This window comes from Apteryx rowi, unplaced genomic scaffold, assembly GCF_003343035.1.
Source record: "Apteryx rowi isolate R43461 unplaced genomic scaffold, aptRow1 scaffold_158, whole genome shotgun sequence".
NCBI lineage: Eukaryota > Metazoa > Chordata > Aves > Apterygiformes > Apterygidae > Apteryx > Apteryx rowi.
In genome coordinates, this window is record NW_020447841.1 from 443,879 (window position 1) to 467,948 (window position 24,070).

Sequence of the window (24,070 nt, forward strand, 5' to 3'; positions counted from 1 at the left end):
AGGTTTAGTAAAGCATTTGAAGCTATTTATTTAAGTAGTCACCCATTAGCTCTGTAGGAGCTCTAGCTGGGTATCAGTAGGCTCAGAAGAGACCTGGGGACACTGCAGGGCTTTGTCTGAGGACAGCAGGGTGTTTTACAGAGGCTTGATGTTAATGCTGTAATCAAGGTGCAGTGGAGTCTTGTTAGGGAGTGTAATATCACAGTCTAACTGGCACTTGTGTGGACTCTYTGTATCTGCAAAAGTGACTGGGCTATTGCAGTAGTGTTGTAGCTGGGATTTTGGAGACCTGGGCGTGTGGCTTACATGCCCAAATCTCTGATGCTTGGATTGACTGTTTGCATACAGGCAGCAGTACAGTCTTACTTAGAGACTTGCTCTGTGCATATGCAGTAACTCTTATGCACTGCTTGCTGTGCCTATGATGCACTGTAAGCTTGGTGAGTCCTGAATTACACCTATTGCAGTTTGACCGAGAGGTTGTGGAGCTTGCTCAAGCTGGAAAAACTTGAGCATGAGTGTGATCAGCCCAGGCCTTAAGATCATACTAGTTTCTGGTCAGTTCAGTATGAAGGTTGATATTTGCAGAAAATTCTCTGGTGGAATGGGAACAGAGTTACCTGTACTGCTTGTGGGCAGGTGGCCTGTCTTGGAAAGGATTTGTGAGGAATGCCTCAGTATAGGAAAATTCTCCAGAAGCAGAACTGCCCATATCCCATGGGCTGCAACTTCACCTGGAGCTGCAGAAGTAGGGTTTAATATGCCTAGTGCCAGGACTGGTGGCACTCAAGGCTTTGCGCTACTTCCCTCAGTGCCTCATGGTTTCTTCTCCCAGTATTGGGAATCTTATGGGCTCAGGATGTTTCTAGGAGCTTTAACTTTCACCATTGACATCAGATAGTGATAGAGAAGTAACCTCCTGCACTGCTTTCTAGGGTTCTTTCCTCTGTGTGATGGCTGGTGCTTGCTCTGCTGGTTCCAGACATAAAGATAACCCTAGGTGATCACTAAGCAGGGAAGCCTCTCTAGACCCTTCAGGAGTGGTAACACATCCCTGAAGAAGTGCTTGATCTCAGAGAGTTGTGAGGGATATTTACACTGTCTCACTTTAGAGCAGGGTTTCATAGCACAGGGTAGAGCAGCACTGCCTTGCACAACAGCTGACTGCAGCTCTGGGAGGAGGACTTACTCTCCTTGCTCTGATCATGGCCTTCCCATGCTCACCTGTGCTGACTCTGATGTGCTTCACACCTCTCTGGAAGTCAATTAAGCTTAGCTTTTTGCAGTTTCAGTGAATTAAATCAGCTCTTAGAAGGGTCTGGTGGCTCTGGAGCTGGTGGAAGAGAGATTGGCACAGCATTAGGATGGGTGAAAGCAAGGAAGGAGCAGAGGCAGGAAAGGTGAGAAGAGTACAACTTTCCCCTTTTGGATGGATGTGGGCTGTTACAAAGGTCTCAGCTGCCCCGTAACCTCAGGAATGGGGTCTCCTTCCATGCCCAACAGAGACAGACTGGTGCCAAACTGAGGTGTAATACATTGCTTGTATGAGCCTTGAGTGTCCCGGGAGATGGCTTACTGTTGTAGGTGCTCGTATTTGGTGAGACTACTCTTATGAAGCGGCCAGCTGTCTCTGAAAACAAGACAAATTCTTAGCAGGACACTTAACTTCATTATTCTTCTGTGAGAAAGTTTGTATGRTTTGCATTGTGTGATACCAGTAAACTCCTAAAAGCGTAGGACTAGGGTAACATACGCTTACACCAAGCGTATGCATCTTTATTAAGAGTTCATTTGTTGCATGAGCAACAAAACACACCTGCTATGCACATCATGTTCTGGATAGCTTTTTTAACCATCAGCAGCAACCCCCAAATTTTTTTTTACTGGCAGCTACTTTCACTTGTGATCACATTACTTGTTCAATAAATAGTGTGGCTCATTTCTCATAGATACGGACAGAAAGGATGAGCAGAATGGGGGAGAAAGTGCATAGCAGAGGAGAGAAGTGGGAGAAGCCGTGCCACCTCTGCTCTTTGACCCGTAGATGAGGCGATGTATAAACTAGGGTTACACATCTTTTTTGAAACAAGGTATGAAAATGTTATCACAGTCAATTTGCTTTCCTAAGGTGAAGAGGCTAATAAAATTTATGGCTGCTGAGTTATCAACTTGATAAAATATAAAGAAGGAAAAAGAAGAGAATTTCTTTGCGAACAGCCATAGAGCCTAAGCAACAGCACTTGAAGAGTCTCAATTCATGGAAGCATTAATCATGAAGCTACTGTTAGGCTTGTTCTTTCTTTGGTTTCTCTACTCAGAAGGTAAGATTTGAAAGGCACCTTGAAAATTCCAGTTTCACAGTATATAGGAACCTATATTTTTGGTTTTTGCAGGGTTAGTGTATACCAGAAATCTTAGAAGTAGGATGAGGAAAATCTATGAGTAAAACTCTGATCTTGTGTATAGTTTTGGTTATGTTTGATCATTTTAGATACAAATACATGCATTGGTTTGCACTGTTCTGGGGACCAACTTCATCTGAGGCAGGCACTAAGGTTTTCTGAAGAGAAAAACATCAAATAATCAGACTAGTAATAAGGTCTGTCCCCAAATGGTGCAGAGGTGCAAGCAAGTGCCAGAGGTTTTCTCTGAATTTGTGCCTGTGATCATTTGCTTTTCCAGTGATGGAAGACTGTTTAAATGGGTTATGCAGTATCCTGGCATTCAGGGCATCTTCATTTAGATTCCTGCTTTTCCACAGACTTTCTGTATACTCCGAGCAAATTATGTAGCTAAACGAACAAACAAAAAAGACTCTATTACCTATACTGGGTCTGTGTATTTTACACTTGGAGCAAGATGCTGACTTTGTAGGTGCTCTAGTACTGAAAACGCTTATTGGCTCTGTGCTTCATCTCTCCATCTGTGAGAAAGTGGTACGCAATAGTAGTGCTTTAGCTTACCAGTAGATTTTGAGGATAAATATCTTCAGAGGACTATAAGCTGCTCTGGTAAATAACTAACTGTTGAGAAGCTTTGGTTCCTAAAATAAGCAGAAGAAATGATCACAATTCATCTTTTAATTTAGGGGAACAAAATGCATGGTGACTGGAGTTCCTGTGAAAACTTGATTCATGAAAAAACTGTGACTGATAGCAGCCTGTAAGAATTATTTGTTGCAACAGGTTAACTAGAAGAGCAAGGGAGGAAGGAGGATAAGAAATTTCTCCACTATTTTGGGAAAATTGTCAGAGAAATACTTTTATTGGTGACATAGTTGAGAAAATTAAAAGCTAGAATTATTGAACTGTAGAGTAAGGGAGTAACTGTAATTTTGGGAGCAGTAGGAGTTAAAAGACATCCTATGGAAAGCATAAATCCTGACCAAACAAGAAAAACTGAAGAATATATGCTCTGATAGGTTAACTATATTCAGGCAAGCCAAAAAAGAGTCTGAGGGAAAGCAACAAATCATTGCTAAAGGAATTAAAAACTAATAAATCCTTTTTCAAATACACCTGAAACAGGGAGTCTGTAGGGCTGACTGAAATATAAAAGAAAGCTCAAGCCTAGCAGAAAAGCTAATTTCTTTTTTTCTTTAGTGTCCTCTGCACAGGAGTTTGAAACAGGCTTTGCACTCAGAATCTTTCTGTGCAGGGGACAAGCCTGAGAAACGGTAAAATCCTTCAACAAATGGATAATGCAAGAGGAAAAAGAGTGCCAGGACTAGATGACATTCACCCAAGGGGGCATGCCAGACAGAAAGATGAGCATGTCAGTGTGTTAGCTCTGCTGCAAACTATTTCTTGAATGAGTGTTAGTACTGGGAATGGAAGATGGCAAGGGTTTAAACTTGCCCCCATTTTAGGAAGATGTGGGGAACTGCAGTGGTAGTTGTACAGTAGTAAGGATAACTTCTGTACTAGGCAAATTGGTGATACTAGAGTAAAGAACAGAATGAACTGACTCAGGGCAAGTGTGATACAATGGGAAAGCTTCGTTGTGGAATTGAAGAAGAAAATTCATGACTATGGGCACATGCCCATGGATAACTCGGCTGAGGTCTTTTGACCGAAAGCTTTTAAAGAAGCTAAGCTGACATGGGATGAGGGTGAGAGGACTTTTATGGGCCCCTGGTTTAAAGATGAGGAATTAAGAATAAGACTAGACTGTAAGTTTTCAAACAGGAAGAAGAGGGAGGAGAGAATCTGCAGAGTCTCATAGTGATCTGTGATGAGACATGTGCTTTTCACCATAGTCAGAAGTGATCTGGATAAGGGGGCAAACTAGCTTGGTGATGCAAAATTATGCAGGATACTCAAAATAAGAGCTCAGAAGTAATGTATATGGGCAAAAATTGTCCTAACTATGCATTCACAATGGTGAAAGAGGCAAACAGAATTTCAGGAGTCAAGGAAAAAAGTAGAGAACAGAACAGAAAATGCAATTCTCCTTCTGTGTGCAAGTCCATAGTTCACCCACACCTTGTCTAGTCTTTTCACCTAAAAAATCATATTAAAAAAGTCTAGGAGGAGGTTAAAGGAGAAGAGTGATCAAACTTATGAAACAACTTCAACATGAGGCAAGATTAAATAGATCGACTCTTCAGCCTGGAAGAAAGATGGATGGGAATATGATATAGGCATACAGGGGTATGCAAAATCATGAATTTTGTGGAAACGGGAATGACTACTCTGTACAAGAACAACCAGGCACCAAATCAAGTTATCAGCCAATGAGGAGTAAATTTTTCGCAATACATAATTAAATTATGAAGCTCCTTTGCCACAGGACTGGGGGGGCAGCCAAATGTGTGAATGAGTTAGAAAAACAAATAGGCAACTTTGTGGAAGAAAGGTCTAGCAGGGGTTCTTCAACACTAACTGACTGCTTGCTCAGGAAGACCCAGGAGCACAGTTAGCTGGGAAGTGGGAGGATACAGCATTGAAGTATAACTGTATTTTCCTTATTCTTTCCCCAAGCATCTGCATCTGGCTGTTGTCCAAGACAGAGTCCCAGATCAGATGGACCTTCAGTCTGACACAGAACAGCCATTCTTGCATCTTTGAAATTAAGGGAGGGACGATTTTTTTTCTTAGTTGTGGAAACTGTGCTTGGACCCTCTTTCTCCCCCAGTGTAACCCTTGAATCTATCCTCAAATGTGGTTGAAGTTTGTTGATGTTAAACATCTCGGAGATACTGAGCTTCTACACCAGGTTAGCAGAGTGCAGGTGTGCCCCTCGTTGCGCATGCTTTCAGTATCTCGGGCGACAGAGCTGGGATTCCGGTTATCGTCCGAAGTCAACTGTCATCTAAAACCACAGATAGGACGAGCGTATACATTGGATAAAATGTTACGCAACGGCCTGGCAGTGAGAGTCTCAACTGTCTATCAAGTACAATAAAAATAGTATAAATCCACAAATAGTTCATGGCTGAAACCCAAGTGGGAAAAAAATGTATAGAAGTTATGGCATTTATTGAACAAAGTTATGCGATACGACTCATGTATTTACGCAGTGTTGCGGCAGGAAGGAGCAGCAGTAGGGGAAGCAGGAAGCACATGGGGCTRCTCGGGAGAGGGGCCCTGCTGGCCCGGCCCAAGCGACCCCGATGGCTGTGTTGAGCTGCTGCCACATGTACGCCGTTTAGGATGTGAAATGAAAGGTGTGCTGTTGCCAGCAGGCAGCAGAGCGAAGCCTTGCAGCGCCAGCTGCTTTGTATATGCCAAAAAAAGAGAATAACTAGCTCAAATAGCTGCAGGTCTCACTTCTGGTTCCACTAACTACTTTATCTGTCAGCGCTCTTATCAAGAGATGAAAATGCAGCAGTTACTATATGACCTCAGCAAACTCTCACAACACTGTGGTGTTGCTCGCTGACTGTGGAAGATGTAGATTAATATGAATTGCTCCTTTCCAATGAGTTCTACCATGTATGTGTTTAAATTGTTCTAAATTTTTACAGAATAAGGCTAGGGTGTGCTCTTAATGCATAAAAATTGAAGGCTGACTCATGCACATATTTGTTGTTGATTGCAAAATCTCCTTTTGTTAATTGAGAGTTAAGTATTTATTTACTGCCCTAGGTATATTGTACTTCATGCAACAAATAAAGACAGGTCACTTTCTTTGAGAAACATCATTAAATTTAGTCATAGCACAGCAGAAAAGCTGTGTGCTGAAGAGGAAAACAGGTACAAAACTGAAAAGTTTTTTTTTAAGGCCTGTGGAGTATGCAGTTGGTAGATGAGGTTCACAAGCGGTCCATCACCTGTGTGTTTAACTTTGTTTTATTCCACTAATTTCAACAGACCTCATCTGCTTATAACAACTAAAAGTTTATTCCAGTATATTAAAAATTGAGAAAATACATTTGGTTGTTGGGGTGAGCATCACCTTTGGAAATTAGGGTAGAGGAGAAAGGTTACCCCTTTCTCAGTATTGTATATTTTTAGGTATATTATGTCTTCTGAAGCATTTTTCTAAAGTAAGGAAATAGCACTTTTTTTTTTTTTTTTTTTTTTAAGGTAATGCAGGTCAAGTCCTGGAAGAACAGGAGAAACTAAAGGTAAAGTATGAGAACAGCTTTATCTTTTTTCCTTTTCTCGATATCTATCAGTCTAGCTGTCTAGCTGTTACTTCCTCTGAGACAAATAAAAGAAAAATAGAGCTCGATGGTCTAAATTGTTTAATTCTGCAAAAAGAAATGCAAACAAATGACTCAGCAATGTAACATTGCAGGTGCAAGATTACACACCCTAATCAGGAAATAAAGGTTTTTCTGAGCAACATTTGTTATTAGGTTGCACATCCTGTATGTAGACCTACTGCGGTTAGCACTTGTTCTTAGATGCTCTGTTGCTCTTTTAGAAAGGCAAGATTAAACTCATCCTTGTGCTATAATGGTGCAAGTGTGGGCACCACTGAAGTCCTCCAACTGAGGTGGTGGGAAGGGACCATGGTGGCCCCTGACACAATGCAAATTTAATCTTACTTTATAGTGACGGTCAGCTGGCCACACTTGGTCACAGTGCTGAGGGAAGCCCCAGGAAAGTCGCCCAAGTGACAAAAGGAAGCCCCTGCAGGAGTGACAGACCGTGGAACATAATGACCAATGGCAGAGTCCACCTAAGCCTCTTCCACTCTGTTCTCAGGGCTGATCTGCAGGGTGGTGCTGTGTAGGTGCTTTCTCAGAGGTCTCATTTTTACAGATTTTTGTCTGGAACCAGCAGAGGGGAGGTTGAAGGGAGATTGCTGCTTTGTCAGTTGTGTGTATTTCCACCATATTTATGATGACAGCCCTGCGCTTCAGGGATCCTGCTTGTTCTTGGTGCATCTTTGGAGGATTTTGTCCTTCATCTTTCTTTAAGGCAGTAGAGATTGGCCATAGCTACAGTCAGGTTGTGGGAGGCATGAAGTTATATTCTCAGTGGTACTAAGCAGTCTGACATGCTGGGTTTGTTCAGATCACTCACATCCTTGCATCAACTACAACTCATTTTAATTTTTTTTTCCTCTTTAGTGCTTTCTATCATCGCATGGGAATTTTGCCTGTTGCCAAGGACCCAGAGCATGGCTGATGCCCTGGGTTCATTCTGCTCTAGGTTCATTCTGCCTTTCCTATTGCATATTGGAGCTGTGGCTTTTCTTTGTGTGCTGTGTGCCTTGTAGCATGTGAAGATACATGGAGTAGATGGTCTTATGAACTCTTCTAGATTAAGCATTCACTGTTTGCAACAATGAACATAACAGTAAATTGTGCTGAACACGAACTATTTGCTCCATCCCAATTCTGTGGACATCAGTAAGAATGCTGAGAGAAACGTATACAGTTTTGGAAGAGTGGATGTGAAAATGCAGCTGTCCTGATCTGCATTCCTATGTATTTCTAGCAGAGGAGTTACTGTTCTTTAAAACTGCTGTTATGTCAGTGAGAGCTTGGGACTGAGTAAGAATGGACCCTGTAGGACCCCTCCATCCACAAATATGCTCTGTTTTAAATATTGTGACAGCTTGGTGGGGCACTACAGGTGCTGCTGTCCCTGCTGTGACCTTGCTTGTGAACAGAGACCCCATCTTTAGGCTTCTCAGTTCGGCACCTACATGAACTCTAAATTTCCTTGTTATAATTAAGCAATCAACTGTGCTAATTTTTTATGTCAAAGGCTCTAAGAAGCTTCAAGTTTTCATGTCAGCAGGTGATGTCACCTGGGACTCCTTCATCTTCAGGTTTGTATCTAATAGTATCCTTATAGTGGCTTTCCCTCTTAAAACTATTTGAGAACAGGAGGGCGGGAAACAGCTGTTCGAGGGGATGTATATGGGTGGGAGGTAACTTAAGTGGGGGTGAGTCCTATGAACGCCTGAGTTTTTTGTTCTGTTCATAATTACACTTATACCTTAGTTTCTTCAGTTGCTAACTGAGGATCCTGGTATTACTTAAATCAGACAAAACAGTGTTTTGTGCTCTCTTGTTGATTGATGGTTGAGCACTTTAATGAATGCAAGTACCTAAAGTATTTACTGAGCACCTAAGAAAAGTTTTGCATCCTCTATTGCTGATTTAAAACAGCGAATAGAAAAAAATCAGTATAGACCTCTTAATTAATTTTGCTATGTTTTAGTATACTGGTGAATGTAATTTTCTTTCAAAGTTACTTCTGTTTTCTAACCTGATGCTTTTCACTTTTCTGCAGTTCATACTCTGAGGCCAGCTGACATTAAAACAGTCACTGCAATAGGAAGTTTGCAAATGGTAAGTACAACCATGAAGTATGTCAAATGTGACCCATTTCCTCAGTTCTGACTCTGATGAGCTGATGATGAACTGAGCTGATGATGCAGTTTTGGGTCCCAATTAGGGGACTTCAGCACTTGAAACTTCCCACAATCATCAAAGGTTTCTAGTGAAAAATGACTGGAAATATCTGCTGTTCATTGTTCCATTATACTGCGAGTCTAAAAATAGCCAGTTGACTTTATGTGGGAGTAAATTCGATCACAGTGCTCTTGCAGAAAAAGATAATACGTGATTAGAGTGCTGTGATTTCCCTAACAATGAGCGTAACAGATCGAATAACTGGAAGAAGAAGCTGGGAAAATTCAAATTGGAAAAACTTGCAATTTTGGTGGTCACCTTTAGAACAAATTATCATGGAATGAAGTAGATTTTCCATCCTAATGAAGTGTTTTCTCTAGAGATTGTGTTCCTATCTGAAAGACAAAACTTCTAGATGAATCACAAAGATACACCTTTGATAAATCACTGGGTAACATTTTTCTGTCTGTTTTAATACAGTCAGGCTTGGTTGATTGTTACTGATCTTAAGAGCTGGAAATAAATATCTGGAAGAGAAGTGAAGCCCAATTAGAAGCACTTAATCAGAATCCTCAAGCTTTGAGGAACTTCAGAAATATGTACTGGACAAAAATTGGGAGTCATTGCAGGGGCTACAATTGCAAAGAAATGAAGGAGATGCTTCCTTATCACAAAACAACCTCAAATTTGAGTTGGTATTCACAACAAGTTCATACTTTTCCTTGAGCTAAGAGCTTTACATAAAAGATTAACATTCCTGGACTCCTCCTGTGTGCCTCCCTGTTCAGAAAAGAAGGTTTGTCATAAATCTGAAGGTGCTTCACCCATATCAGAYGCATGGTCCTCTAGAGCAAATCCTCCTTTTTTTTTTTTTTTTTAATGCTAATGTCTTTATTGCCTGTGGGTGGTGCTGTGCAAAATTGTATATATGATTTTGTTTTAAGAAATGTCTACTTTCCTAGAGCAAACATCTCTGTCACTGTTTCCTCCTCAGACTCGGAAATCAATGAACTCCCTCTGTTTATCTTATTTTTTTTCTACAGATGMCAGTGAGTGCCATTCATGAAAATTACCTAAATGGCTTTAGGTCATATCCTATGTCAAAAAGGAGTAGATCCAGAGAAATTCAATACAGTCTGGAAAAGCAATTCATTTGCCCGAATTTGACATCAACTAGTCAAATTTTACTTTAAGCCATACGTAAAAAAGGGATTACCAGGTTATGAGAACACASTGTAATAAAATAATAAGTTAACTGCAACACAGTGAAGCAAGAATACGTACAAAACAACACTACTGAGAAAAGGAGTGGAGTACAATAGGACAACAGAGTGCGCAGAGCTAGTCTGTGCTTTGCTTAATGGTATTTTTATTGCTTTTTCATTCACAGACACCAGGATCTAGCATGCATCATGAAGATTTGCTCCAAAGGTAACAATGAATTGTTAAGGTTAACACTGATATGTATCAATACACAAATTTATATGGTGCCACAGAGTAGGAATGAGGCCCAAGCAATTCTTATTGTTGCTATCCTGAAAGGAGAAGGAAGCCTATATAAAAATAAAAAGGATTTTGGGTCATTGGATCCTTCCCCAACCTTAGTTAGCAGAAATTCTTTGTACTTACAATGTGTGTCCTATCCCAGATGTGCAGCTATCTTAAGGTTGCAATAACCTTGATTAAGCCTCATTACTACATGATGAGTCCTGTACAGTAAATATCATCATGCACTAATTACAAATAAGGAAGAAGAGATTTGCCAAAGCAGAGAAAGAACCCAGGAGTCCTGATACCCTGCCCTCTGTTTGAGTGATTCCCAGTGCTTCATGGACAAGTTTTACACCATTTTCATCTTCTACCCCCTCTTACCAGAGCTAAATCAGTGACAAACCTATGGCTAATCCTTGTAGATGCAGATCTGCTTAGCTCTTCTGAGTTGTAGCATTGACCCCTGGCTGAGGATCTGGCACTCCATAGACAAACTCTAAAAGATTAATGTTTTTTAAATAGCTAAACAAGCACCCATGTCTGTGTGTGTGTGTGCACATAGAGAGATTCCTGCATTGTTAATTCATATGCATAAACGCAATTACTGCAACATGCGGTGTGTACAGAGACGCAGAAGTTGAGACCCAGTGCACTGTTCTTACACAGCAGTAGCTGATGACATGTCTGTTTTGGGGAGAGAAAGGCCCCATTCGTAATTTCAGCAGCTGCTGTGAATACACCCTCTGAGCTAATAAGCACACTCTAGCCTAGCTAATAAGAAACTGGGGATGTGTTGTAACATATCTTTTATTTGAGAAATGGGATCATGRCAACTTCATGCTTTCTCTTCCCTCTCTGTAGCACAGAAAAGTGCTTCCTTGAAGTAAGCATGGAAACTTTAGCAGGTGCGTCTTGTTGTCACACTAAAACTTGAGCAAATAGATTGAATGATGTGCTGACAGGTGATCCAGGGCTTTGCTGGGCAGGGGTGCGGGGGAAGGCTGAGGGAATGTGTATGCAGGGAACATGAGTGCAGTACAGGCTAGGTTATCCATGCTGGCTTTAAACAGACTCTCGGTATAGATAAATAGCAGTAAAGGGGTCTTGCATGCCCATCAGAGACTCTAGGAATACTGCTACCCACATTGCATGTCCTCACTGCGCCTGCTGCTCATACTGGCCAAGTGAAATCTTGCATGGTTTTGCCTGTCCAGTACTCTTTCTGTTACAATGTGTTCAGGATTTATGCTGGGGATGCCATAGAAGCACCAGATATGTAAATTCATCATTCACTACATCAGTCAGCTCCAGCTGGCTCTGAAGGTAGCCTTGACTCACTTGAAGGATGTTGCAGGTAAAATTTTCACGTCAGCTGAAATCCTAAGTCAGGAGTAGATAACTCTAGGGTCCCCCTCTCCAGATCTTCCTCCTAGTGTCTTAATGTCACCTCCATTTCCCCTTGGCATGAAAGGGGTTTAAAACCTGGCAGCTCCTCGGCACTTCAGGAAGCTGTCTCTGTGTGGTCTGTGTCAGTAGCCTTGTTTCTATAGCTGCCCGCATTTGACTCCCCCTATACTTCTTGTGGCTGGCATGAGAGAAGAGAATGGGGGTTTCTGACCTGAGAGTCTGGAGGCAAACTCGTATTTCAAATCTCTGCTTCAAAAYTCACAGTACTAAGGAACAACGCTGGTGAGACTAGCTGCAGTGAGTCACAGGCTGCATCTGTAGTGCCAGCCAAGAGGTTCCCAGGCCTTGTTGTTTCTGGCTGGCTTAAATCAGTTGTGTTTATAGTGAAATTGCAGAGCAGCAGTCCTTTGTAAGCAGAAACAGCCTAACCTGTATGTATCATTCAGCTCTCATTAGCAGTTTTAATCCCTCGGTCCAGCAGCAGTTTCCTCCACCTGGCACAAAGGGAGCAACATCAGAAGGTCAAGCCAGGTAAGTCTGAGGGGTTTTGGGCTGAACAGTTCACTTTTGGCTGGAAGGGTATAGGATGGAGGCCTTTGATGCTGGAGCACTTCAGTGAACCCAGAATATGTTCAGTACTGGTAGTGGGGGCACAAGGTACTCCAGGGACAGACYGTACCACTGCTGTTCACTTGTCGCCTGTGAGGAGCAGGAGGAAATGAGCCCACTGTATGCTTTGGGGGCTGGATCATCTGACTTAACATCAGGTCTCCCTCTTTATAGCTGCAAAACAATTTTTCTGGACTCAAATGGAATTAGTGGTATGCCTATCAACCTATGTCTGTCGGCTTCATCTCTCTTAACTGCATGTGTCTGAAAGTGAGATATCAGAATATGAGCTGATTGCTCCAGGCTCCCTGTGCAGCTCAGATAAGTATCTAATCTTTAGGCATTTAAGAGAGCAGATGAATCCCACCTGAAGTCTCAAATGCTCTTTGATTTAATGGTAAATATCAGCCAAAGCTTTATCTTTACTGGTAGCTCGACAGTTTTTCTTTTCCTTTCTGTTTTTCAGAGACMTGCTGGATCAAGCTAAAGAAATGTTGAAAGTCATGAAAGAGAATCAGGTTTGTTTAAAGCACAGCACAATTCAGAGAGCTTGATGTTGAAGCAGAAAAAGGGGGAAATATAATGAAATATTTTAAACACAACTCAAAGACCTCTTCAAAATAGAAAATGCTGTTTCTTAAGTTTAATGAACTTTGGTGTTTCTGTTGTAAATAGAATCAAATCTGTACCTTTTTAAAAGTATGGAGTATTGTTCTTGAAAGTATCCCACCTAGTATACGTTCACCAGAGTGGCTGAAGAGCTTGGTATGGAAACTAACAGTTTTGTTTCCTATTGGTTAAGGATGTAAGACCTCTAACTACACTCTTTAACTGCACCAGGGTTTCTGAGAAGCCATCCAAAATTATAATTCTCAATATGTCTCTTTAGTTTTCTCTTAGTCTTTTAGGATGATATTTTCCAAAAGCCCAGTAAAGCTCTAAATATACTTTTGGCTGATGTCAGTGGTTGACACTGGTGAGAACTGATTATCACTTATGGCTGAGTGCTTTGAAAATCCCACCCTGAAGTTTTATGCACTCATTTTTCTTGTAGCCTAAACCTCTGAGGCATGTTATAGTTTTGTAAAATGGTACTGACATAACTCTTCCCTCTACTGGGAGCCTAATCAACTATTTGAACATGGATGAATTAGCATAAGATTTTGTGGAATTGAATGTTTCCAACCAATGCTCTTTGGGACTGGAGTGTGTGGTCTAATGTGCTTAGTGTAGCTGAGCAGTCCTCTGGCTCTCAGATTTTTGCTCCAATCTTCATCCCACTAGTGTGACCCAATTGCAGCAGTTCAGGAACATTAACCCTCTCAGCAGACTGCAACAGTGATGGGAAGAAGCAGCATCAGGCTTTGTGCTAAGTGTGCGTGCTCATCTTCTCCAATGGACTCTCCAATGGCAGTAGCAATTTCTGGTTTTATCCTGAGATTTTTATTGGTGTACGTTGGTAGCATTTGCTGCCTAAACATCCTTTTGCTGTCTCCTCTAAGGAAAAGCTGCTGAGTCAGGTGAAGGTGATGAGGGTGGCCAGGGCTGGGCCATGGACTACTGTTTAGTCTTGCTGATGTAAACCTATAGCAAATCTTGGGTGGAAAAAGAGTGAGAAAATGTCAAATAGGGCTCTTACCATCATACTTATTTTATTTTCCTCCAGATGATGAACTTCCAAAATGACTGGAAGTTGATCACCGTTTTCTTTAGTGCTGAAAACCCATGTTCTTCCTGTGCCTCCACACAACCGGTAAGATTTCTGTAGAGTGATTTAGCAATCAGGGCAGATGGTTAATACACTTTTCTAAGCTCTGCTCTTTGCCATAATGAACCAAAGCACTAGATGTTTCCAGGATGTTGGGACTACTCTATGCAGTGATGTAACCCCCTGGCAAAAAATGTGTTTTGTGTTTATAAGCAATTGTACTTAATTTGGAATCCCAAGTCTGTGATGCCACAGCAGAAGACTAGCTCTCTTCCACCTTCAGGTCTATGGATACTTTTCTCCCCTATCCTTGTCTTCTTTTATATGTTAAAGTTGCCTCATGATACACAGTCAAACTGCACGACCAGTTCCATGGTTGTCCTTGGTGCTGTCCAAGGCTGAATCCAGAATGTGATGGTCATTAGTAACATTTCAGTACACAGCTCAACATACAAGGTTTGTCACTTTTGACAAATTGATAATTTTTTTCCCTACTAGTTTTGATAGTATTTCTCATCTCATTTACAGAAGAACTGCATATTGGACAACCTGAAAAAACTTAAAGAAGTCTTGGACTTTTTATATCAAGAAGTAAGACTTATTCATCAACCTTGAATACCTAAATCCTTTGCTGGTTATCTTGTCTCCCTTGCAAGGCTACAGCTTGCAGCAAAGTTCAAGTGACTTAGAACACCAGTCTCATCGACTCCAATCCACTGATTCTATTTGTTGTCAATAAGTGTTTTCTTCATGTTTTTAAAAGCTGATGCATGCAAACAGAATGGATGGACAAGTAACTGCTTATCTTTGTAGCACACGCTGATGTACCACTTGATCTTTGTGTTTAGGACTTAAGTGATTTGCATTAATAATGGAGTACATCTACCAAGGCCTGAAAGTCATTCCTGTTGAACAGGGTGATCTGTGAAAACAACTAATATCTATTTATTGGATACATGGAGCTACCTTGGCAGTGTACAGGCAGCTAATTATCTAGTGATGACTTGTACATACATATTTTTAACAGGTGAATGCCCTAGTATAATGGGTCTTCCCTCCTATTCAGTGCTCATTTTAAGATCTCAGCATTTTGTAAGGTTATCTAGCTGGCTGAGCTAGGACTCATCAGCTTCTCTAGGATGGTTTCTGGGAAATGCTCTGAGTCTTAGTGCTCTTGTAAATAGTAGAATAGATGAGGATATATCACTACTAAAGCAGGCTGTTAGCTGTTTATCTAAAGTATTTCAATAGCATCCTCTAAGAATTTTGTTTTGCTGGAGTGAAGGCCTAAAGGGTGTTCTAAACATGCCACATTTTGATTGCATCACACCACATCCGCTCATTTTTCTCAGACTGACTTCTGCAAATGTTGTCTATGGGTGAAATTCCACCCATACGTTCTCTTCAGATTCTCTCCACTATGTTTTTTAGAATTTGTATATGTGCACTTGTAAAAGTGAAATATCATTATGTAAATGGAAAGCTGCTTTCTGCTTTGGGGGGAGGTGAGGCAGGGTATATGAGAATGAAGTGCTGGGCTATTATAAAGGATCTTGCATCTTCAGGCTTTTGCATTGGTACATTACCACATAAAGGGTAGTTCCTAGTTCATTTGAGTTCAATTTAGCTGTAATTGAAAGCTTTCAGCTGGTGGCCCCTTGAGTAATGTAAAGTGAATTGCTGGTTCTCAGTCAAGAAGTCATGGTCACAAATACTTCATGGATGATCACTAATATTATTGTAGATGGAATGTATGGGAGTAGGGTTYGGGCGTGAATTGGGAAAGACTGAAATCCTTGATTCTATGAAGGCAGAATACCAGGTCAGAGATGACACACACATGGCAGGCATCCTCACTTACCATTATCACTATGCTCTGATCTCTAATTGAAAATACATTGGGATTATTTTTTTTACTTTATCACTGCAGGTTCCCAAAGCCTTTGTAAATCTGGTGGATTCCACTGAGTTCGCAACTTCCTCTCATATACGCCAAGGTYGTCATAATGCCAGGTAACAGAGGTCCTTTTAAACTGCTTGACCCTCACAATCTCCTACTAGTATTCAGATACCTAGTTAGCTACTTATTGACATTATCACTATGAAGTAGGGTCTTCTGAGCAGTTTTTCTGCCCTTAATACAAAAGCATGTAAAAGTTTTAGATCTCCATGTTTTTCTGATACACTCTCTCAGCAGGCATGGATTTACTGGGAAGAGTAGGTGCTTTTAACTGCCAGCTTGTATAATGTGTTTCAGTACTGCACACTGTGGTTATGGTCATAAGACCGTACAGTCCACACCCACCCTTTTAATTAGTGCTACTCCTGCCCTTCCTTATTAGTAGCAATTCTCAAGTCAAAAAATCTTAGGTGTCTTTAAAAGTTTAAGTTTCTAGGTATCAAGGTTCACAAAAGAAATACCTAACAAAACATTTTATTAGGCTATGAGTCTGAGAGAGCTGCTGTTTGGTCTTAGAGTATGGCAGGATGGGAAACTTGTGACTTGTCAATTCTTCTATGGTAACTGCATGTATATATATATATRTGTGTGTGTGTGTATGTATGTATGTATATGTGTGAGTGTGTATATATATATATATWTTTTTTTCAACCATCTCCCTCCCTCAGTGGTGTGAGTAGCTTATGTCCCAATTTAGCATAGAGTAGGAGTGTGCACATGGACAGTTGTGATGGAGTAGTTTACAGCCTACGAGATTACACTCCATCTTACTCCACAGTAATTATTTTTCTTGTGCCTATAGCACAAGACACCATACATACTAATATAGTCATCCTGAAGTGCTTCTCATGTTTTGTATATATACAGCTCCAAAGACATTTCATCAGTCAAGGGAGGAGTCTGGCTGCTGCTTAACCATGTGCTTAATAGCAAGTATAAGCTTTCCTCATCTAAAAGTGATTGCATGGAGCATTCTAGCAAGCTTATTACTCCTGCACAGGCACTGAAGGAAAGGATGTGAGGCAGGTAGATGAGAGGTGGAAAGGAAGGATTTAGGAATATGGACCTTGCCATATATTGAAGGCCTTTCAAAAAAAATCATTTGTTTGTTTTTTCCTGAGGAATTCTTACATTTCCTTTTCAATTTAAGGTGATCCTCTTTCTCATTATCTATTTCATTATCTCATTATCGTGCTCTTGTAGCCGTGTTTATGTGGTTGAACTGTTCCACCAGTTTGCACGTCTTGCGCTTCACACTGTTTGATRCACTTATAGGTTCATCTCGGCCAGCAATAATAAAAGCACATTAACAAAAAGCTCCCATTTTACAGGTTTAGCTAGAGTTCTGTAAAAAGGAGAGAGTGTCTGATCCTGACAGCTACTTAACACTTATACCTGCAAACCTCACTGAAATTTTCTCAGATTCCAGTCCATYCATGCATTTCTGGCTAAACGTAGCTTTTTTGAAACCAGACTAATCTCAAATGTACTTGATATTGTTCCTGTCTACAGCCTTAGGAAAACTCAAATCCTCTCCCATCAGCTGCTGGAATATGCAGTATGCACTTGCAGGTCAGGAATTTGGCTGAGACTGACTAGCTGTTAGATAATGCCTGGCCACCCTTTGGCAGATATAAGCTTTTGCAACTCGGAGCTTCTATCCGCACTTCTAGATGAAGGGCTGTTGCCAAATACTGAGGCAAAAGTTCCTGTGGAAAGTATCTCGAGAGTATTCAACTTTCCAGTGTGACTACAGAAGGAAGTGTTTGAAAACTAGTGCAGCAGCTATTTTAATCCTGAGCATGCTGCTAGCTTGTGAGACCCTGAGCTAATGCAAGTCTGGCACATTTATCAGCTGAATAGGCATTCAGGCCAAGAAGCTGCCCAAAACACTGGACGTGGAAATAAATATCATTCAGCGATTATACTGAAAATTTGGGTTCTGCATGTATCTTTGTCAATATATGCAACAATTTAGTCTTCAGTGTGTGCTTGTCAGTGGCTTATGAGAGTACATGCTGCAGGTCTTTTTTATCAAAAGTTCATAATGTTGTATTTTTTATTCTTTTCTGCAGCAATCCAGGCAGGAATCAATGCAATTGTGTTGGTGAACACTCTGCTGTAGATGATAACATATTGAGATGGTCCTATCAGGTATGGTGTATTTGGTGTTGCTTGGCTCTCATATTGCTAGAGGTGTGTGTCTGTTCATGTTCAAGGTTAGGCCGAAGCGAGGAGTTATTCTTCAGCTATGACAGCCATTTTACCACATGTCCTCAGCAATCCAGACCCCTCTTCTGGCATTGGAAACATTGGAGAGAAGTTCTCTGTATACCTGAGTAATCTCAGTATCTTTTGTAATTACTAATGATTACATAGCTCTTAGCCACCTATGATTTGTTATATCCCAACAGAGGAGTGATCCATCTAGTTCAGTAACCTGACTGTTGATGCCACTTGTTTTAGAAGAAGGAAATTTTCCATAAAGCAAGGACGATTGGGCTGGAATTCCATTAAAAATGACAGGGAGGCAGTAAGCCTGAGATTTCATTGCCTTGCTATATTTGCTGTTCTTCCAAAGAAAATGATGATAATTCAATGTAGCTTTCTCATAGCCACAAGCAGGTTTCCAATTGTTGTATAAGAAGATTTCATTAAATTACTGTCTTTGTTTTGCATTACAGGATTTGATTATTGTGGTTTATTAGGGATGGGGATAATCTTAGTCGAGTTTAAGCCTTGATGAATTGCATATATATTACACAGTCTACTTAGTAATACCCATCTGATTAAATGTTTATCTATTCAGGATGCTTGGGAAAAACTTCTGGAGTCTGAGAGGTATGATCAAAGGGATGACTTCACTGTTATTCTTCAGCCTTCTCTCCAAGAAATAAATCTGCTGCTTAGACTGGTGAGCAAAATCCTGTCGTTCCATTTTTTTCTGGATTGTATTTAGCGACACTGAGTGCAGTGTTCAGCTGGCTCTTTCCCGTCTAGGCTGTGTATAACGCCAGAGGACAAGGGTAGTCAGGCATGCAGAACACACCTCAGGATCAGAAACAGAGGTCCTGAGAATGGAGCTCACTTCAAACAGTGTCAGTCAGAGACTCTTAGTTTTTGAATGTTATGTTCCTGGAGAGCTGAACTCATGGCATCTCTGTAGATTAGGTCACAAGTGTCTGGAAACTGTCAGGTCTGCTAGCTTTTCCATATACTTGTAGTTGTTGGCTCATTCATTCCTGATTACACTCGTGTGTTTATAGTCAGAATTCAGAGGACTTGACTGTAATTAGTGGAAACAAAGCCAAAAAGGAGTAACAAGAAATACTTAAAAATGTGAAGGAAAAAAATGATAAAGATTTTTGTAAAACATGCTGAAGAGTAGAGTTACCTCCCTGAAAACACTTTAAGACTAATGCAGTCTGGGTTCCTGGGAACGTATTTTGTTCAGACTTTATATCTGGTATAGCCAGTGTGGAATTTCTATTGATAGGGTTGTCTGGGATGCCAGATAGCATTTTGCCACAGGTGATTTTAAAGGAAAGTTCAAAGGTCAAGGTTGTCTGAGACCCAGCAATGGAAAGTGAAAATATGACTTTCTGAACAATGGTTCACTCAGAGCAAGGGATCAAAATCTATTAACATCTAACCTTTGGTGATTATAGTAAAATGAGTGGGTGGTGGGTCACAGTCCAGTTCCTGGGCCTCATAACAGCTCCCTGAATTGCTCCCCACACCACAGAATCAGCCCAAAATGGACTGGGAAAAGGAAATTTGTTTTCCATGAAGGCTGGGATTTGCTATATTGCAAAATCTTTCTTTGCTGCAGTGTCTTCTTATGCTGGGCTTGTTTCATGAATGACTTGTCTGTAAACATATAGCAGACTTAGCTCTTGTGACAATGTTCTTAGTGGATTTATTATTTATTATTATTWATTATTGCTTTAAATGTTATCTTATATCACAGCTTCAGTCTTTACTTCCTCTGATGGTTTTTTTTTTTTTGATACATCTGAAGGCCACTATGTGCAATATACTGAACTCTTCAGTCATTTCATTAAAACAAAGAAAACCCTTAGACAAATTTGTCATGCTCTCACTTTTTAATGCCTGTGTCAGCTACAGAAAGAGTTGTTTATTCCAAATTGTTCATTTGATCACAATCCGCATGTTTCCCTGATCTCCTGAATGTCACTGTTGTGACTGTTTTGTTGTTGCTCTGCTCTTCCTACTGTCTCGTGGATGTGCTGTCCCTTCACTGCTGCCTTACAGTGGTAGGTGCAGCAGTTGCTTATAAGAACAGTATTTGTTCTGTCTTGACATATCAGCAGTAACTAAGGTCAGCAACAAATGAGTTACTGAGAGTACCAGAGACTGTGATCCTTGTAGATATTAATACTGTTTTATAAAATAAGGCCTTTTATCATGCTCTAAAGTGCTTTCTCTTTCAGGAAAGGGATGGTTTCAGAACCATATCAAAGACACAAGTGGAAATTCTGGAAGAAGATTACATTTTCATGGCTGTGGGTCTCTGGAACAACATGGTGAGCAGTACCACACACTGTTGCTTACTGGCCTTAGTATGGATACCTAATAGCATCTCCACGCTAGCCAGGCTTTGAGTAGCAAGGAGGGGAAGAAAGAATATGGGAGCAAAGCCGTCCCATAACTGCTGCCTTCAGATGTGCAGAGATATTGCTGTCTAGTAATGCTGAATGTCAGGCAGTCCCAAGAGATCTCTCTCTTCTGTTCTGTAGCTGTTACTACTGCAAGCTTTTTAGAAAGATTTCCAAAGTAGACCTTCAGGAAGTCTCAGGGAATAATGAACTGTGACAGTCCCTTCTTTTGCTAGTCCCACACTTGTGGCAGAGTGGGACAGTGACAGCTGAGGCTCATCCTAACCTGAGATTATGATGATTATTGTCTTTGCTCTCCTGCATGCTGTATCTACCTCCCCTTTACTAATGAGTTTCATAACCTTGGTTTCCTCATTAACTCTCATCCTTCTGCTGCTGTTTATCATAGTAAGAGAAGGATAAACAGCCTTGAGGAGCCCCCTGTACAGCCTCAAGGGCTGGATATTTTACCCAGCTAAGGAAAGCCAACAAATGGTGGCTTATAAGAGGAGGGAGGGGGTGTCTGAAGGAAACATGGACTCTCCTACCCCCTCTGGTCTTACCACGATGACCAATTTTGTAAGAAGCTGTTTCCTTATGCAGGCTTGAGCTGCAGACACATAGCATTTGTGTTTTGACCCTGTGGGTGCACAGACAGCTGGAGGGGTTTGCGTATCAGCATTGATGGTGGTGGCAACTGAAGGAGTTGGAGTTGCTTTCCAGTGTGTTTGAGAGAAAAAAGCCAGGCACCTGGATTTTGTACTTGCCAAAGCAAATTAGGATGTTACTGTTTAGTGCATATCATGGTTGGATGTGCTCTGATATCAGTGGTTTTTAGATAAGATGTTGATTTTTATTATTCCTTTTGGTTTAGACATTTTCAAGATTCTCCATTTTTTTTTTCCTAATAACCCTCTTATAATACATGGTTATTTAAGAAAAAAAAGCATATATAATCTTATTTTAATTAAAAATAATCCACAATGGCAAATGAAGTTAGATTAAAGATAAAAGACTTTTTCTTGCTTTAAAGGCCAGATATTATTAAGCTTTTCTTTTATGAGAGCACCTACTGTTCCTGTGTCTGTGCAGATTGTCAGATACATGAAGGAAAAAGTATATATTGCAACAGCCTGTTAACAAACAAAATTTTAAAATAAATCCATACAGATTGACAGGTTCCTGTTGCCTCTTATGCTAATTCTGGTAGTTCTTGTACCCTTGATCATTTAAAGACAAGAGAAGTAGGATTTGTAGTGAGAGACTGTGTCTTATTAAACCAGATGATATAGCTGGAAAAATCGTCCAATAAAAGGTGTTACCTCTCTCTCTACACCTGCCACTTTAGTTAGGTAGTAGCAGCTGAAGAGTTAAAAATTGATCCTCTGAAACTATAACCTTGGAACGAAAGTGCTGCATCTAGTTATCTTGTTCTTCACTGTTACCCGTAACGTTCCTCATAATAATGCCAAAGTTCCCATCTCAGTATTGTACTGTATCGTAAAACAGATGCCATGATAAGATACATGTTGGCTCCTTTATCACTGCTTTGCCTTACTTTCACCAGGCAACTAGCTTCTCTAGTCAAATGAGCAAGCCTGAGATTGAAAGTCAAGTTCCTGAATTCTGGATTAAACATAGTCTCTCTGTGTCTCTAAGTTCTCTGTAAGAAACTGGGTGAGTTACTTGAACTGCCCATGTCTTAGTGTCCCCATCAGTGGTGGTGATATTTACCTAGATCACACAGTTATTACCATCACTTAAATATGATCTGTGAAACGATTCAAAGAGATGGCATATCCTCCCCAGATACTAACTGTTATAAATCTTAAACCTAGTCAGAAGCAAGTCACATGAAGTATGAACATCCAAACTGATGTGAAAAATGGCTCCTTACATCTGCTTACCACTATATTTTCATCAGCAAATTTTTGAAATGAAATGCTGAATGTTTTTTTCAGATAGTGCAGAAAATCAGTACTTCTTACAGGAAAGGGACCACAGTGCTGCCAGTTTGCTATCCCACTTTGTGCTTTTCCAGCAGGAAATATTTGGGGTCAACTGAACCAGATTTATCAGAATTTGAGTTTCATTTACCTATGTCAATAGATCAGCCTGAACTACTATGTTTTTCAGGGCTTATCAACCAGAACCTGTCCTCCAGCTTTGAGTATTGTCCTTCTCTTTTACCAGTCTCTGCAATTAGGAGAGTTCATGTGCTTCTAATGGGCTTTACTTTCATTTTTTTCAAGTCCAGCCTATAGTTCTCCGTGACCTCTTAATGCCCAGCTTTTCAGGTATCAGTTTATGCAGAATGACAGTGCTAGGCACCTCACATTCTTTACAAGGAATTATGATAGTATCATCCCCATTCTGAAACTGTTATATTGCTTCCTCAAAATCCTGGCTCTAAAGAAGGGAAGAGGGCTGGGGTTTGATTCCTGGAGTTTAACAACTCATGCAGGCACATTCAGTTAACCTGACACTGATTTTTCTTCCTCCTCTCAAATTCTTACACTTCTTGCAAGAAACTCCTCCTGTCCATTCAGATGATATTTTTTCTTTGCAGTTTCTGCTGTTGGAAGAGCCTTCCTTCTTCACTCTGCTTCACCATTTTTTCTGCATGTTTTCCCCTTTTCTGCCCTGATGTTATTTAATCCTCTGGGCTGTGTCCTTCAGTGTCCCATTCTTTGGCGTGTTACTCTGTTGTTGTCACTTTAACACCTGGGAGCATTTTGTGGAAGCGAGTGGCAAAATACTATAAGCCAAATGAAGTGTTACTTTCAAGGAGTGTTGGGGGCCAGTTACACTGTCTCAGCAACTGAGCACACTAGGGATTCACCAGAACCAGAAAATTGTCATAAGGGGAGACAAACACCAACTTTGCTTTATTTCAGTGTTTTACCTAACTGTCCGGTGGCACCTTTAGAGAGGGGACAGTCAGGAGATCTGGGGGAAGAGCAAGATGTGGCAAAACCGCATGTAGCTTCTGGTTTGAAAAGAGGCTGCAGGAATGGTAGAGTTCCCTTGACAATTCTTTTCCACTGCTGTTTTCCTGCCTTCTTTCTTTAGTGGAATTTTCCTAGGAAAACTGGAGATTGTCAGAAAGGCACCTCCCTGGCGAGGTTTATTACCTACCTRCCTGTGATCGTATTCAGCCGTTGCGCAAGAGCAGATGATATGAAAGACGCTTTCAGTTTAAAAAGTGCTGGCAGATTCACTTACCTGATAAGAGACGCTGTAGCTCTGCTAAGAATAGCAGCTAACTATTTACGCTCCCCAGGAAAAAAAAAAAAAAAAAAAAAAGCATCACTGGGAACTGATATGAGATCAAGATCGTGGCAGATCAAGTCAGGCAGCAAACATAGCAGTATGAGGAGGTACACAAAAACTGCATCCAAAGTATTTGCCTCCTCCCGCTGGCTGCCAGGCTGTCTTTATGTTGGCCACACTCG

General features: G+C 40.8%; 1 protein-coding gene across 1 annotated transcript in view; it reads left to right on the forward strand.

The window, feature by feature from the left end:
• The window catches only part of PLB1 (phospholipase B1), a 97,990-nt gene that overhangs the window by 12,211 nt on the left and 61,709 nt on the right, over positions 1-24,070 (forward strand). Inside the window, exons 2-14 of the mRNA XM_026059479.1 lie at positions 6,531-6,571; positions 8,169-8,232; positions 8,700-8,758; positions 10,212-10,252; positions 11,174-11,217; positions 12,166-12,250; positions 12,795-12,846; positions 13,995-14,081; positions 14,565-14,627; positions 15,967-16,049; positions 18,072-18,150; positions 18,806-18,910; positions 20,451-20,543. Coding sequence (XP_025915264.1) covers positions 6,531-6,571; positions 8,169-8,232; positions 8,700-8,758; positions 10,212-10,252; positions 11,174-11,217; positions 12,166-12,250; positions 12,795-12,846; positions 13,995-14,081; positions 14,565-14,627; positions 15,967-16,049; positions 18,072-18,150; positions 18,806-18,910; positions 20,451-20,543 — 896 coding nt within the window. The remainder of the gene's footprint in view (positions 1-6,530; positions 6,572-8,168; positions 8,233-8,699; positions 8,759-10,211; positions 10,253-11,173; positions 11,218-12,165; positions 12,251-12,794; positions 12,847-13,994; positions 14,082-14,564; positions 14,628-15,966; positions 16,050-18,071; positions 18,151-18,805; positions 18,911-20,450; positions 20,544-24,070) is intronic.